The sequence below is a fragment of the Pleuronectes platessa genome, chromosome 20, assembly GCF_947347685.1.
Source record: "Pleuronectes platessa chromosome 20, fPlePla1.1, whole genome shotgun sequence".
Classification (NCBI taxonomy): Eukaryota; Metazoa; Chordata; class Actinopteri; order Pleuronectiformes; family Pleuronectidae; genus Pleuronectes; species Pleuronectes platessa.
This window is the reverse complement of record NC_070645.1, coordinates 20,397,402-20,414,929: the sequence shown is the minus strand read 5'-3', so window position 1 is coordinate 20,414,929 and position 17,528 is coordinate 20,397,402. Positions and strand designations below refer to the sequence as shown.

Below are 17,528 nucleotides of genomic sequence, written 5' to 3'. Positions count from 1 at the left end.
GTGTGGGTCAGTGTGGGTCAGTGTGTGTCCTTTGCAGTCCCTTCTGGTCAGCTGGAGTCCTCTGCAGACTTTGTGTCCTCACTTTGAGACTGATGGGACGTCTTATTTCCCCTCACGTCCTCACTGTCCTCACCGCTCTGCAGGACGTGTCGTTGTGTTGCAACGCTGCTGCAACATGTGAGCTAACAACTCGGCTGGTTTTGTGACATGAGCAGGTTGTTGTAATGCGACATCAGACAGGAAGTGTGTGTTTCAGAAAGACCTGCTTTTCCAGTATTTGTGTATGTGCGTGAAGTTTAGAGCTTGACTCACTTGTGAGGCTAACGAATGGGTTTGGCGTCAGTGGTGCTATGCACAGTACTGTGTGTGTGTGTGTGTGTGTGTGTGTGTGTGTGTGTGTGTGTGTGTGTGTGATTGCTTATTCATGTAATGGCTCCTCCAACAAACATGGTCGGCATAATTGACTTTGTGGGTGTGTCTGTGCTTTTGTACCCAACACACACACACACACACACATGCACACACACACACACACACACACACACACACACACACACACACACACACAGCTCAAGGGGCAGTGGGTGCGGTGGGAGTGGTCCATCCTTTGATAAATATTATCTGCAGAACGATGTCCTGACATGAAGAAACACACACTGACACTACGACTCTGCAGCGACGCACAACTTCTTTAAATGTGTGTGAAACTCAAAGGGAAGTGGGAGAAGCTTCTCACAACGTCTTGTCTGACCAAAGTGTGTGACTGGGACGCCTGTCCACCGAACTCTCCACCAAACAGGGGACGAGCTCCCGTCCCAGGGAACTTCAGTCCTGTGGGACAATGCACTGAAAACATCTGAAGAGGGTTTGATCAGCGGAGGTTCTCACACCTGCACGGGGGCCGTGACCCCCTGGAGCTGCTGGAGGACAGAGAGGTCCGGCTCTGATCCTGGAGGACAGAGAGGTCCGGCTCTGATCCTGGAGGACAGAGAGGTCCGGCTCTGATCCTGGAGGACAGCGAGGTCCGGCTCTGATGCTGGAGGACAGAGAGGTCTGGCTCTGATGCTGGAGGACAGAGAGGTCCGCCTCTGATCCTGGAGGACAGAGAGGTCCGGCTCTGATCCTGGAGGACAGAGAGGTCCGGCTCTGATGCTGGAGGACAGAGAGGTCCGCCTCTGATCCTGGAGGACAGAGAGGTCCGCCTCTGATCCTGGAGGACGGGGAGGTCCGGCTCTGATCCTGGAGGACAGAGAGGTCCGGCTCTGATCCTGGAGGACGGGGAGGTCCGGCTCTGATCCTGGAGGACAGAGAGGTCCGGCTCTGATCCTGGAGGACAGAGAGGTCCGCCTCTGATGCTGGAGGACAGAGAGGTCCGCCTCTGATCCTGGAGGACAAAGAGGTCCGCCTCTGATCCTGGGGAACGGGGAGGTCCGGCTCTGATCCTGGAGGACAGCGAGGTCCGGCTCTGATGCTGGAGAACGGGGAGGTCCGGCTCTGATGCTGGAGGACAGAGAGGTCCAGCTCTGATCCTGGAGGACGGGGAGGTCCGGCTCTGATCCTGGAGGACAGAGAGATCCAGCTCTGATCCTGGAGGACAGAGAGGTCCGGCTCTGATCCTGGAGCAGCTCCACTTCCTCTCCGGCTCATGAAACCGTTTCTTTATGGTTCTGAGGTCGTTGCACAGCAGGTCGTTGTGTGGAAACAGGAAACACTCAAACACACAACGTTGATGCAAAGTCGTAAACAAATCAACGCCTAAAATATCATCTGCATCAGGATGGAAGAGAGAAAAACCATGAAGTGCGATTTGTCGTTATTTATGGTCAATGTTTTATGACCAGTGTTGATATATACATTTTTTAACTCTGTTATAAGTCCCGGCGTCTGATTGGTCAAATGTTGGGTAAGAACCAGAGACTGAATAAAGAGGAAAGAAGTGACAGCTCCTCAAAGTGCAGAGACTTGATCGCCCCCTGGTGTCTGGCTGCAGTAAAGATAATAAACCCAGATTTCTGATGTTTATTCATGTTTCTGATCAGTTTGGTTTGAATCAGTTATTGATGATATAAGAACAGGCTGAGACGTGATGATTGACAGCTGAGACTGACTCCTGATTGGTCGAGAGCACGTCTTCACACGACAGCTGTGCAGGAGGGCAGCGGTCATATCATTTGAGCTTCATTTCTGGATAATGGGAGGAAGTAGGGACGACTCGTCCGTCTTTATTTACAGTCCAGTTTGAATATATTGATTCTTAGTCGCTGATTAATCACTGATCTCAGACCAAAGCCCTAAAGTCGTAACTCGACAGGAGGTTTCAGACGAGAGAGAAACTCTCTCTTTCATGTGATCAGGTAGAGAACTGTCTTCTCTGTGTGCGTGTGTGTGAACGTGATGTGACAGTGTGGCTCAGGGTTAAACACTTTACCGTGCATGGACATGTTTGTGTGTCTGTGTGTGTTTGCAGCTCTCACACCAAGGAGCTCAAATCAAGGCTCTGCTAAAACTCGTGAATTAATCGGCCACTATTCTTGTTACACAAGTAACCGGTTTATTGTTGCTCCCGGCTGCACCTCCGGAATCCACCACCTGCCAGTGAACAGGACCCGTGCAACACCTGCACAGGACTGTAACCGGCTGTAAACCCCCTCAGAGCACTGTTGTGTTCTAAAGATTGTGTGTTTAACTTTTGTGTGTTAAACTATCCAACCCAGGAGGATACAGAGACCTTCAGCTCCCCTGCCATTTGACAGGATGATTAGAGACTTGCTGTCAATGAGCAGCGACCGAAGGCTAATAGTGTGTGTGTGTGTGTCAGTGTGTGTCAGTGTGTGTCAGTGTGTGTGTGTGTGTGTGTGTGTGTTGAAAAAGAATGTTTCCCACATGTCCCTGTTGCTGGGAACGAGTCTCAGCCCTTTGTTGGTTCGTTTGTATCTCAGCAACATTATGGAAAAGCTATTGATCGGATTGATTACAGTTGATTCTATGAAAGAGAGAACCCATTCAATGTGTGTGTCTTAATGAGGGTTCATTAACCTCGTTAGCATTGTGAGATGTGAGACGTTCTGTGACCTTGTCTCAGAGAGTAATTCATGGATCAAGATGGAAACTTCAGCCATATTGAGAAGAGTAACATCAAGTGTTCATTGAAGGACACTGTGGGACCTTGGTGGAACGTATGAACTGGTTTAGGGTTGAGAAGAAACTGGAAAAGGTTCCTGACCCAGTCGTCTCCTCACGACGGGTCAACTCATTCTGATGGAGACGCTCTCTCTGCTTGTTAGTGGAACAAAATGCTGAGTGTGAACGGAGCTGGTGGTTCAGCTTCCTCCTGCTCACGATGCTGATCAGGGAGGAGGGAGTGTCAGCCGCATGCTGATGTCATGTCTTGGTAAATTTGGAGCACGCACACACACACACACACACACACACCCACACTGCCACACACACACTGTTGTGCCACTGGTTTGGCCGGTGAAAGCATCTGAACTGAGTCATGTTGGTTCAGTAGATCACGATCACCTGACAGACACTAAGACACTAAAAGGGAGAAAGGCTCTGTGAAGTGTGGCTGGCTGAAATCAATGTTACCTGCTCACACACAAACACACACACACAGTAACACACGCACAAACACACAGTAACACACTTATCTAGTGTAAAAAAGAGGAAGTGTGTTTCTGTGGTCACATGCTGTGGGATGATGTCACTCTCCGTTTATCAAACTGATGTTTCCACGTTCGACATCAACAAACTGATTATGACAGTTTCTTAATGCTCTTGATGAGAAACCAATGAAGGACCAGGAGCTTCTGTCTTTTCCTGAAGTCAATCAGCTGTAACGTGCACGTGAGGATGAGCACGACAGAGATGAAACCTCCCAAACACTTACTCACTTGGGTCTAAATACAAGCTTTTATTATTATTATTATTATTATCTGTTTAACTGATTATGAAAATAAGAGTCATGTCGTTCATGTGAGCAGAGATGGGACGAATGTTCTCGGTGCTGAAGCTCAGTTTGGAAATATTCTACCACTTCAGTTTCTAACGATGAACACGATCAAAACGTTGTTTCTTTCTTTCTTCCTCTCGTCTTCCTCTCGTTGTTTCTTTCTTTCTTTCTTCCTCTCGTCCTCCTCTCGTTGTTTCTTTCTTTCTTTCTTCCTCTCGTCCTCCTCTCGTCTGAAACTCTGACACTCCCCGAAACTGGAAATACAAGGTTTCCATCAAACGAGCGGAAATTCACTTTACTCGGTTTCACCTTCATCCTGGTTTCTCTCATTCTGGGGCAAAGGTCATCCACGTCAATCCATAATTAATTAATTCATAATTGAAAACATCATTTAGAGGTTTGATGCTCATTATTTTATGATAATTGTATATAAGTAACATTCTATTATGGCTATAAAAAGCTAGTTGTGATGCTTAAATCCCCAGTCTCATTATAAAAACATTTTCCTATTTAACTTACCTCACATTAAAATTCACTGGATCTGTTTTGGTTAAATGATTTTTAACTTCCTCTTCCTGACCCGGAAGCGGCTGATGCAGTACACAGAGCTGACCAGTAGGCGGCAGCATCACAGTGTCATCAGTGACTCAATGACATTTGCCAGTCAGACTGATGACCTCATTAATTTCTTTTATTTTGACAGACTGAGCTCATTAATGACTTTTATTTTGACACTCAGGTTATTTTAGCTCATAATGACTTTTATTTTGACACTCAGGCTGTTTTAGCTCATAATGACTTTTATTTTGACACTCAGGCTGTTTTAGCTGATAATGACTTTTATTTTGACACTCAACCTGTTTTAGCTCATAATGACTTTTATTTTGACACTCAACCTGTTTTAGCTCATAATGACTTTTATTTTGACACTCAGGCTGTTTTAGCTGATAATGACTTTTATTTTGACACTCAGGCTGTTTTAGCTGATAATGACTTTTATTTTGACACTCAACCTGTTTTAGCTCATAATGACTTTTATTTTGACACTCGACCTGTTTTAGCTCATAATGACTTTTATTTTGACACTCAGGCTGTTTTAGCTGATAATGACTTTTATTTTGACACTCAGGCTGATCGTTTTTAATGGTTCCAGTGAGATGTTAGATCTCTGTGGAGCTTCAGTATCGACCTGGAGCAGGAAATCTAAGTTATTCATTATCTTCAGGTTGGTAAATGGACTCCGAGTCCGAGTGGCATGTTGAGGAATATGTTTTCCAGCTGATGAATTTCACATGTTCCTGTGAGTTCATATTTGTTCCCTCGGCTCAGCAGCACATGAGCTGCAGTGGGAGTTTGAAGGAGACGTGTGATAGCTTCTCAGTGTTTCTCTGCTCTTAGCCTTTAAGTTCATCTCTTCACAGAAAACCCAGCAGCTCCTGAAACTCGTCTTCTACCGACAAACACACGTCTCCTCTGTCACAAGGTCAAAGGTCAAGTTCTACAGGGATGAGGAGCATGATACAAAAATCTTTCAACTCATTTTCTTCACTTAGTGGAAGTTGTGTGTGTCTGTGTGTGTGTGTGTGTGTGTTTGTGTGTGTGTGTGTGCGCTCACAAGCGGGTGGGGACCGGCTGCTTTGGTCCTTCTCTGGAATGTCAACAATGAGTCATGTCGGCTGCTCGTCTCAGGGCGGGAGCATCTCCAGCTCCAGCTTCATCTGCAGTGAAAAGATTTATACTGGTTCAGCCTGTTCCCTAAAACAAAATTCACTCACTGGAATGAGCTCCTGTGTGTGTGTGTGTGTGTGTGTGTGTGTGTGTGCGTGTGTGTGTGCGTGTGTGTGTGTTAGGGACCTGATTGCAGTACAGGGTCCAGGAGGCTGGGGGGTGAACTGACATGAGGAGTTTGTCCTGAACGTCCTTCCACTCGTCCCTCAGGGCAACTGTTTGAATTCAAAACGAGCAAAGACGTCTCCTTGAGGTTTGAGGACACGTTCCTCTGACTCGTGGCAGACAGTGATGAATGAGGAGTCAGAGGAAAGGATCTTCACCGTCCCTCAGAGGAGAACATCTCCACCAGCAGGCTCCTCGTGAACCCTCCTCTGAGTTCACTACAACACTCAGCAGCTCCACTTTCACTCTCTCCTCCAGGGGGGGGGGGGGGCGTCCTCGGTCCTGGTGCTGGGACTGAACCTGCACTGCACCTTGAACAGGTCCCCCCCCCCCCACTGTCTCCCCTCTCATCGGGGGTTTTGGTTCCCTTAAGTTCCCCTCAGGCCAATGGCGAGTACTCTCCCCCCCCCCGCTGCGTCCCTCCCCCAGCCAAGTCGTCCCCTCCACTGTCTGCGTCCCTGCCTCACTCAGCTCTCACCCTCCCAGGCCGACTGACAGGGCTCTGTGACTGTGTGTTTGAGTGTGTGTGAGTGTGTGTGAGTGAGTGTGTGTGAGTGTGTTGCAGAGTGGGGAGAGTGTGTTTGAGCAGATTTAGAGAGAGAGAGAGAAAAGAGGAGCAGCAGCTTGGTTTTCTGATGAAGACAATTTAGACAAGTGGTGATGATGATGATGATGATGAAGACGTCGGGATTCCCTCGGCCTCTGAGGGCTCAGGTCAGTGGATCCTGACCCTGTAGTGTGTGTGTGTGTGTGTGTGCGTATGTACATGTGCGTGTGTATCTCTTGCTCCTCCTGCTATTCTATAATACAGTGTTCACCAGACTGTCGGTGGTTTCCAGTTTCCACACTGGCTGTGTGTGAGTGTGTATGTGTGTGTGTGTGTGTGCTCCTGCCCAAGCTGCAAGAAACAGATCATCCATCAAATATTTTCCGCTATAATAAATAATAATAATATTAAAAGTAGTCAAAGCTGCAATGATCTAACATAATTAATTATCAACCATTTGGATGAATTTATTTTGACGTTAAATCTTCTAAAATGTGGTAAATTTAAATGTGTTTAAGTTTATATCTTTTTTTCGTTTAAAATGGAACAACATATTTGGATAGGGAAATGGAGTCAGCACTTTATATTATATTTAATAACATGATAAATCTGCTCACACAGAAACGAATAATCTTATAATTAGAAGTGAAATTGCTTCTATTTTTATGGTGAACAATCGAGAGCTAAAGACAATTCTTAAGACAATGTTCTTGTATTTTGCATAAAATGTTTAAAGTATAAAATTCAATATCTGATGTATTCTGTGATTTGTACAAATACCAGCAGCAGGCTCGTGCCCTCAGTTCAATCTGCTGCTCTGTTGCATAATTCAGGCAAAAATATCTTCATTAACACAAAATGTTATAAACTAGTGAGCTGGGATATTGAACTTATGTTGACGTGTTTTTGTTAAAAAAGTGTCTGAAGATACCAAAATATTCAGCAGAAAAAGTAAAAGATCTTTCTAATGACTTATAAAAGGCAATTTTTGTATTTGTTGTGGTTTGTGCACGTGAGAAAATGTTCAATTAATCAGTTACAGGAATTAAAGTGTGTGTGTGTGTGTGTGTGTGTGTGTGTGTGGACTCAACAGCCTGCCAATGGCTGGCGAGTGATACAGTTGGGGGGGGGGGGGGAATGTAACACACTGTACCCAATCAATGTGAGTGCTCATTGGGTTGGGCATAATATCTACACACACACACACACTCACACACACACACACACACACACACACACACACACACACACTCTCTCTGTTTTCAAGGTGAGGAGCTCGGTGCTGCTCAGTAAACTCTCACAGAATTTAAATGTTGGACAGTTTCTTGTTGTTAAATAATTTGATGTGAATTAATTTCTTCCTGATGAAACTTGATATTTGTGTCTTCACTTTGTGTTTGTTACGTTACAAGTTAATTAATTTGACCAGTGAACAATTTGTGTTGATCAGGAATCACGTTGACTTTGGGAATTCAGCTTTTATTGTGTCTCTTTATCCAGAGTTAGAGGAAGATTAAAAATATGAACTATTAAATATTCATTATTCAGTTTACTAATTAAATCGCTGGGGTAATGATGCTCCGTGTGTTGCTCATGGGCACTCTGTGGGTTTCAGACCTGTGACTTCTCTCTGTTGTGGTCGTCTGGTGGAGGAAGTGAAAGCAGACAGACCGCAGTCGAACCTCAGCTGAACTCGCTGCACAAGCACAAATACACAAATACACAAACACAACTAAATATATAGAGCTTGAATTAAGATACTTCAATCTTCATATCGGTGAATATCAGGAAACACTCTGAACCTGATGAGTCCGTGAAAGGCTCTTTATTGACTGATCGGCCAACTGAGATACATAAGTCAGGTTCTATTAAACGAGTGTATAGATAAAGATGATGGACACACAATGACAACATGGGGTTAGGAGGCTTTTACACATCAGTGTCACAATCTGTATTGATGTGATTTCCACTTCCCTCTTGAGCTGCAGGTTGAGCCTGTTTGCTGAAACCTCATTAAGGAAACAGTTTCCAGATCAGCCTGCAGACAGAGTCACGTCCCGGGTCCCAGGAGGAGAATCAAGATTCTTCTTCACTAGAACCAGAACCGTCTTCGTCCCTCGTCTCATCCGTCTTCCTGCTCATTCTGTCATCTTCTCCTGTCCTCTCTTTCTCTGACAGACACTCCATCTCTCCTTCTTTCTCCACGTTCATCTACAGCTCCTCTCGTTGATAGAACATCCGTCCATCTCCCTCTCTCTCTCTCTCTCTCTCTCTCCCTCTCTTTCTCTCTCTCTCCCTCTCTCTCCCTCTCTCTCTCCCTCTCTTTCCCTCTCTCTCCCTCTCTCTCTCTCTCTCTCTCTCTCTCCTCGCAGCCTCAGATCATGTCAGACATGAATCACAACAACAGGATGAACAGGCTAGAAGCACGGGAAGCACCACATTCCTCCATATGCAGAGTGTGTGTGTCTGGCTGTGTGTGTGTGTGCGTGTGCGTGTGTGTGTTAAAGGAGTCAAACTGTGTTCAGGTGTGGCCTCATGAATGAAAGGCGTAGTTCATCAGAGTGGGACGAAAGGCCTCCAGTCCAGTTCAGTGGTGTTTGATTAGGAGCTCGGACCTGAAGGTGTCCTGATCCACGTCTCAGCTCCAGATGAACATCTGGATGATCTTCATTCACCTTCTCCCTCCCTGACCTGTCTCTCCAGACGAGCCCTGGGCTCCAGACTCAGTGCTAACCATGCTGCAGCACTCAGACCCGACCTCCAGCACCTTGCAGCTGGTGGCCAACGACATGACGGACATCATGGAGACGCTGGACACCCGCGAGCTGGACCTGGAGGACGGAGAGTACGACACCACGGACACCCAGGTCCCAGGTGTGTGTTGTTCTCCAGCTGCACAACATACTCAGCATGTGTGTGTTATCTTCATGTTACATGTGTGACGTTTCCTCTGGTTCTTCTCTCCAGCGGAGCATCTGCCCTTCAAGGTGATCTACCACACTGTGGGCTTCAAGGAGTCCGAGGCCAAGGTCTTCCTGTCGTCTCCCATCACGGCCAAGATCCTGGAGGTGGAGCGCTTCACGTCGGCTCAGGACCGCTTCAACGTGACGGCGCAGAGGAGCGTCAACAAGGTGCCCCCCCCCCCCCCCCGGAGCCTGTTCACACTGTTCACTGATGTTCACTTTGGCCATCGTTAAAAGAATAATGGCTTATTAGGAGATTGCAGGGATGGTAGATCTGTCACATCTGTATCAGCGTTATCCAGGAAATGTCCAGATGAGTTTAGTTCAGAGGGAAACATCTGGTTTGTGTTGATTAGTAAACGAGACCAGTTTCATTTGAACCAATGAGAAAACTGCAAATATGAAACTTCTCTAAACAAACAGAGCTGATGTCTTTTTAAAGAAACCCACAGTTGTCTGATGATGCTTGATGAGAATCGATGAAGTTGTTACAGCTGCTCCTCAGTCTCCAACGATCCTGTGATGATGATTGGACGTGGAGTTTGAATCCTGTGTTGTGCTCAGTCTCTTCCAGCGGTGTTTAAGATCGAGCTGAAGCACGGGGAGTTCACGTGGCTGGTGAAGAGGAAGGAGAAACACTTCATGGATCTGCACCGGGAGCTCAGGACCTACAAAACCTTCATGAGGCTGCCGCTGCCCACACGCAGGTACACGCTGGTTTGTCCCCCCATTTGTCCCACTGGTCCTTTACCCTCAACAAGCTGCTAACTGGTCATGTGTCTCTGCAGCCACACGATAAGGCGCCACCCGGGCGAGAGGAGTGAGGTGAGGCAGATGCCGAACCTTCCCAGAGGAGGCAGAGACGAGCTGGCCAGAGAGGAGCAGGTGTCCAGTCGCAGGGTTCGTCCTCCTCCCAGTCTCTCCCTCCCAGTCCTTCCCTCCCAGTCCCTCCCTCCCAGTCCTTTTTGATTTGACTGATGTCACCAGCTGATATTTCTCTGATTTGTTCCAGAAACAATTGGAAGATTACCTGAACAAGCTGCTGAAGATGTCCATGTACAGGAACTACCATGCCACGGTGAGGACGAGGGTGAACCTGCGATGAGACGATGAAGAACATCATGATCCTGGAGAACAGACACGAGAAGTTCACTGTAGCTGGTTTTTAAAGATATTAATATTTATTATATTTCAGATGGAGTTCATTGATGTCAGTCAACTGTCCTTCATCCATGACCTGGGACCCAAAGGCCTGTAAGAACATCTCCCTGTCGGGGAATCACCAAGTTCATTTAGATTCATTAAATCACCCAAACTTAAGATTATTAAATAACTTGATTCTGATTGAATCAGATTTAGTTTCTTGTTGTGGGATTAATAGTTTGTGCTCGTGCAGTTTTCTGTTTGTCTTTATGAACATGAGTTTTGCTCGTTTCAGAGAAGGGATGGTGCAGAAGCGATCGGGGGGGCATCGAATCCCCGGGTTGAACTGCTGTGGGCGCAGCAACATCTGCTACCGCTGGTCCAAACGGTCGGTTACCACACAGACACCTTTCATCTGAAATGAAATTATGATAACTGAGCTGCAGAGATCCATTTCTCAAGAAGCATGATCCACTCCACAGCCGTAACTGGAGACTCCATTCAAACCACTTCTCCAACTGGAAAGAGCCCAGTGGCTCCCCGTGTGTCCGGGGATCTGAAATATGATTATGAATAAAACAGAAAGTTCTCACACATCCAGGAACACTTTGGATTATTCAAACCTTTTACAGAAGCTGCTGCAGATTTCTGTGTCTTCATGTGTTTAATATTGCTGACTCATACTGGTCCTGTGTGTTGGGACAGCTGGCTGGTGGTGAAGGACTCCTTCCTGGTCTACATGAAGCCGGACTCAGGGGCCATCTCCTTCGTGATGCTGGTGGACAAAGAGTTCGGCATCAAGATGGACTCCAAGGACACGGAGACCACACATGGTGTCCGTGTGGACAGCCTGTCCAGGTCAGTGACCACTGTAGAAACCTTATTGTTATTGTTGAGCTTCTGATAAAGTTCTGTCTCGTTGTGTTAAAGTTGTGTTGTTGTGTGTGCAGGTCTCTGGTGCTGAAGTGCAGCAGCTACCGACACGCCCGCTGGTGGGGTCAGTCGCTCGAGGGCTTCGTCCAGAAGCACGGCGCCGCCTTCCTCACCGACCACCGCTTCGGATCCTTCGCCCGGCAGGAGGAGAACGTCCTCGCCAAATGGTAAACAAGAAAACAAGTAAACAAGCAAACAAGTAAACAAGTAAACAAGCAACCAGCTGAGGCAACACAACTTTTCAATATCTTCAAGAGATGCCCCAACTTCACTCAGTTCACATTAATCTGTTCAACAGAGAAATCATTATATAAAGACGAGGAGATATGTATACAAGCAGTGAACATACAGTAAATAACTAAATGTATGAGGCATCTCTGTGAAACAGTAAACTCACTTATTACAGTTGTGTTCATCAATCATCTGTTACACAATGTGTGTTAATGAGGAAAACACCTTTTGTTGCCAGTGTTAAATTGACGCAAATTAGCACCTGGAAGCTAGATGTCGGGTCGAGATGAGACCTGGTCCAGTTGGCTGTGTGTTGTGTGCGTGATTGTGTTATGTGTGTGTATGTGTGTCTGTGTGTGTGTGTGTGTGTGTGTGTGTGTGTGTGTGTATGTGCGTTTGTGTGGTGTGTGTGTGTGTTGTGTGTCTTGCTGGAGTAACCTGACACAAAGAGAGGGAAAGTGAGCCTCTTCTGCTCGTCACCTGTCCCCCTGCTGGGCAACCCTATACTGTCTGTGAGACTGTGTGTGTGAGTGTGAGTGTGTGTGTCTGTCTGTCTGTCTGCGAGACTATGTGTGTGTCTGTGTGTGTGTGTGTGTCCGTGTATGTGAGTGTGTGTGTGATTAAAAAGCATGATTCAGCAGAAGACGGACTGAGTGAAAGGTGACGGGGATGAACTGTTGGTTTGTTGTCATCTAAATGTTTGTGTGTGTGATTGTGAGTGTTTATGTGTTTGTGTTTTCACATGTGTATATGTGTGTGTGTGTGTTTTTTACAGGTACGTGAATGGTAAAACGTACATGGAGGACGTAGCAGATGCTCTTGAAGAAGCCAAGGAGGAAATATTCATCACAGATTGGTGGTGAGTGTGTGTGTGTGTCTGTGTGTGTGTGTCTGTGTGTGTCTGTGTGTGTGTGTGGTAGGGTGCACTCAGCGGTCACCTCTACGGGAGATTTTCTGGTCAAACAGATCAGTTACAGTCTGAGGCTCATGATACTGATATACAAGTACACATGTAGAAATACACGCATATCAGGACCAGGAGTGTGTGTGTGTGTGTGTGGGTTTCTGTGTGTGTGTGTGTGTGTGTGTATGTTTGTGTGTGTGTGCGTTTCAGTTTGAACACTCGTCTCCTCTGGGACAGATCCTTCTGTCCTCAGAACTCTGGAGTGTCAGAGACGTTTGAACGAGGAGGTCGACGCCCACCACCTCCTGCTGAGTTGGCCTCTCCGGTCACTACGTTTTTAGTTAAAGATATAATATCTAATAGTTCTTCATTAATTATCTACAAACAATAAGGTTTTATGATAAAGGTTTTAGCAGCAGGATGAAGGATGAAGAGAGGATTTAATGACGTGAGAGAAAATTAAAGAGAAATAAAACAAAGAGGTTAAACGAGGTTAAACTCAGAAAGAAGTGAAGGAGGAGGACGAAGGAGAAGAGGTTTCCAGATGTGGACGTGCTCCTCAGACCTGTGACCTTCTCTCACACCTGGTTTCTTCTCCAGGCTGAGTCCAGAGATCTTCCTGAAGAGACCCGTCGTGGAAGGAAACCGCTGGCGTCTGGACTTCATCTTGAAACGCAAAGCGGTGAGCGACCATGAAGCTGCTCAGGAGAAGAAGGGGACACAGAGAGGAGGTTGTGTTCATCAGTGTTTGTGTCTTCACAGCAACAAGGAGTGAAGGTGTTCGTGATGCTCTACAAGGAGGTGGAGTTGGCTCTGGGCATCAACTCAGGCTACAGCAAGAGGACGCTGAGGCACCTCCACCCCAACATCAAGGTGAGCGTCCACCATGTGATCCCCCCCCCCCTGTCTGTTTCCTGTTTCCTGTATGACCTTCCACACGCGTGTTCTCAGGTGATGCGTCACCCGGACCACGTCTCCTCCGCCGTCTACCTGTGGGCGCATCACGAGAAGATCATCATCATCGACCAATCAGTGGCCTTCGTGAGCGGGATCGACCTGGCGTACGGACGGTGGGACGACCGGGAGCACCGTCTGACCGACGTGGGGAGTGTGACGCTCTCTCACCTGGAGCAGGTAGAGACACACACAGAGAGACACACACAGAGACACACACAGAGACAGAGACACACAGAGACACACAGGGAGACACACACAGAGACAGAGACACACACACAGACACACACAGAGACACACACACACACAGAGAGACACACACAGAGAGAGACACACACAGAGACACACAAGGAGACACACACAGAGACACACAGAGACAGACACACACACACACAGAGACACACAGACACACACAGAGACACACACACACAGAGACACACACAGACACACACAGAGACACACACACACACAGACACACAGAGACACACACAGACACACAGACACAGAGACAGAGACACACAGGGAGACACACACAGAGACACACAAACAGACACACACACACAGAGACACACAGAGACACACACAGACACACACAGAGACACACACACACACAGAGACACACAGACACACACAGAGAGACACACACAGAGACACACAGACACACAGGGAGACACACACAGAGAGACACACACAGACACACACTCACACACACACAGAGACACACACAGAGACAGACACACACACAGAGACACACACACACAGAGACCCCCACACACAGACACACACACAGAGACACACACAGAGACACACACAGACACACACACACACACACAGACACAGACACACACAGAGACACACATACACACAGAGACACACAAACAGACACACACACACACAGAGACACACACACACAGACACACACACAGACACACACACAGAGACACACACAGAGACACAGAGAGACACACACATAAAAACACACAGAGAGACACACACAGAGACAGAGACACACACAGAGACACACCCACACACACAGACACACACAGAGACACACACAGACACAGACACACACAGACACACACAGACACACACAGAGACACACACAGAGACACACACAGACACACACAGACAATCACAGAGACACAGACACACAGACGCACACACACACACAGAGACACACAGAGACACACAGAGACACTAACACACAGACACACACAGAGACACACACAGACACACAGAGACACACACAGACACACAGACACACATACACACAGAGACACACTCACAGAGACACACACACACACAGAGACACAGACACACACACACACACACACAGAGACACACACACACACACACACAGAGACACACACACACACACACACACACAGAGACACACACACACACACTCAATCAGAACTAATCAGTTCTAGAGGTGGAAGCACAGTGAAAATAATACATCAATCTTTTCTAGAAATAAACACATTTTTATTGTTACATATTGTTTATTTATTTATTCAAACTTACAAAGTATTTGATTTATATTTTAAATGTTTATGGTGAATTGATTTTTAAGTATATGTGCAGGCGTCTCTTAAATCACCTTAAAAAATACTTTTCTAATTTCTTCAAAACCTGAAGCTCTTCAGCTTATGACACTAATTCTGCATCTCATCATTAATTATCAGATGAATTCAATTAAACACTTTTAATTCGTTGCTCCTCCAGCGTCTTAGTGTCTTCACCTTGGACTCATGTCCTCCTGTCTTCACTGACGCTGATGATTCTTGTTTTCCTTCTTCGTAGGCGAGCTCCGCCCCCTCCACTAACGCTGCCCCCCCCAACGGGGGCGGCTCCGCCTCCCAGAGCAACGGGAAAACCATCTTCACCGTGACGGACTCTGTGGACCAGCCCAAGCTGAAGAGCCAGGGGAGGATGAAGAGGACCAAGTTCAGCATCAGGAGACACCTGCAGAAACATGGCCTGGCCCAGGCCGACAGCGACAGTGACCTGGAGACTGAAGAGAGTGAGTGGTGCACCACACACACACAGACACACACAGAGACACACACACATACACACACACACACACAGTGCAGCTCTGGAAGCAGCTTCAGATTGTTACAGGAACCGTGGCTGCTGTTGAACAAGGATATTTGTGATAAGTGTGATTACATTTTAATTCCTCTGAGCAGCTCGTTGGCACACAAACACACACACACACACACACACACACACACACACGCTGCAGCTTTCTGTGCAGATTCAGGCTCAGATGATTCAGTTCACTCTTCATCATGTCGACATCGTTCAGATCCAGATCCTTTAACCACGAGTTCAACCACACACTCCTGTGGTTCCTGTGGTTGTCTGTCTGGTGTGTGTGTTGTTGTACAGTTGTGTGGCAGCATGAGTCTGGACCTGTGCTTCCTCTCAGTGCTGTGAGCTGCTCTGTTCAGGTCGGTGCAGCAGCGGCAGCAGCCAGCACGGTTTGATCCCCGGCAGGGCGGCCGCTCCGCTGGGCCAGCGTCCGGCTGGTGAGTCGGGCGATCGAGGGCCCCCCCCCCCGCCCACCGCCCGCCTGCTTTGTGCTTTGCTGTGGTTTCATCTTGACTTGAGTGTTTTGATGTTTCTCTCTGATTTGTGCAGTAAACTGAAAAAACAAGACATTTAGTAAACGTCACTTTGTTCTTTGAAAACTTAGAGAGAGAAACAGACACAGAGTTTTAGGGTCAAGTGGAAAAAGCTCCATGAAAATATAAGAGAAGCTGAGAAAACCTGGAATAACGGGAAAAGGATGAGTCAACAAGTATCTGCAGCCTCTCACCCGACCTTCATCTTTATTATTATTATTATTAATATTTCTCTGCACACGTGTCTCCTCAGCAGTGGAACAGAGGCTGCAGGTCTTTATCAGCTGGAGAAGCTTCTGCTGTTTGTTTGCTCGTCTCTGTTCATCCTGCTGATGTGATGAAAGTGTCAGAGATGAGCTGGAAGCAAACAGCAGATCAACCTTCAACACAACCAGCTTCACCAGTGAGGAACTGGTTAGGTTCAGGGACACTGTGAGAGAGAGAGTGTGTTCACTTCTGGACTGAGGTTGTGTGTCACTGTCAAATCCACTGTGATGTAAAAACTGGATAAACGCACAAAGAGCAACACGAGAAACTTTGAATCTGTTCTTCTGTTTGCTTTTGATTATCTCAAAGTGAACGTGGTGATGAAGTGAGAGATCAGAGGAGTCACATGATGTGGTTCCTTCCTCCGGTGTGGTGTGAGTGTTTTCAGTCATGTGACCAGCAGCTGATTGTGCATGTGTGTGTTCCAGTGAGCGACTCGGTGCAGCCCGGCGTCGGGGATCTGTTTGGAAACACACGCTTCTGGCACGGGAAGGATTACTGCAACTTCGTGTACCGGGACTGGATCCAGCTGGAGAAGCCCTTCGATGGTAAACCAGCGGCGACTCACTGGTTTCACTGGTGAACGTGTGTGTTTGTGTCTCGCTTCTCACTTCCTCTCCTTTCTGTGCAGATTTCATCGACAGACACACAACTCCCAGGATGCCCTGGCACGACATCGCCTCGGTGGTTCACGGCAGCGCGGCGCGGGACGTGGCCCGACACTTCATCCAGAGGTGGAACTTCACCAAGGTCAGAGGTCAAGCTGCTTTACCGTAACTCACAGGGTGTCTGAAGAGCCAGATGTGGAACAGCTGTTCCCAGGACCTCATCCTCAGAGCTCTACGTTAGAATCTGGTTTCTGAGGCCGTCTCATTTCCAGGGCTCCTTGTCCGTCTGTCCCAGAGATCAGAAGACTGGAATGGGACACGGCTAAAATACAGAATCCAAAATTAAGACTTGTGCATATGTTACCTTGAGGTGATGCTCTAACTCTTGTCTCTGTCTCTGTCTCTGTCTCTGTCTCTGTCCCTGTCTCTGTCTCTCTCTCTGTCTCTGTCTCTGTCTCTCTCTCTCTCTCTCTGTCTCTGTCTCTGTCTCTGTCTCTCTC

At 47.2% G+C, this 17,528-nt stretch overlaps 1 protein-coding gene across 1 annotated transcript in view; it reads left to right on the top strand.

The window, feature by feature from the left end:
• Positions 1–17,528, top strand: part of pld1b (phospholipase D1b) — a 28,056-nt gene that overhangs the window by 783 nt on the left and 9,745 nt on the right. Inside the window, exons 2-17 of the mRNA XM_053412781.1 lie at positions 9,099–9,269; positions 9,363–9,526; positions 9,923–10,065; positions 10,147–10,258; positions 10,371–10,436; positions 10,554–10,612; positions 10,797–10,889; positions 11,207–11,359; positions 11,452–11,601; positions 12,441–12,524; positions 13,170–13,251; positions 13,332–13,442; positions 13,521–13,703; positions 15,327–15,546; positions 16,849–16,968; positions 17,052–17,170. Of these exons, the coding sequence (XP_053268756.1) occupies positions 9,131–9,269; positions 9,363–9,526; positions 9,923–10,065; positions 10,147–10,258; positions 10,371–10,436; positions 10,554–10,612; positions 10,797–10,889; positions 11,207–11,359; positions 11,452–11,601; positions 12,441–12,524; positions 13,170–13,251; positions 13,332–13,442; positions 13,521–13,703; positions 15,327–15,546; positions 16,849–16,968; positions 17,052–17,170 (1,998 nt within the window). The 5' untranslated portion in view covers positions 9,099–9,130. The remainder of the gene's footprint in view (positions 1–9,098; positions 9,270–9,362; positions 9,527–9,922; positions 10,066–10,146; positions 10,259–10,370; positions 10,437–10,553; positions 10,613–10,796; positions 10,890–11,206; positions 11,360–11,451; positions 11,602–12,440; positions 12,525–13,169; positions 13,252–13,331; positions 13,443–13,520; positions 13,704–15,326; positions 15,547–16,848; positions 16,969–17,051; positions 17,171–17,528) is intronic.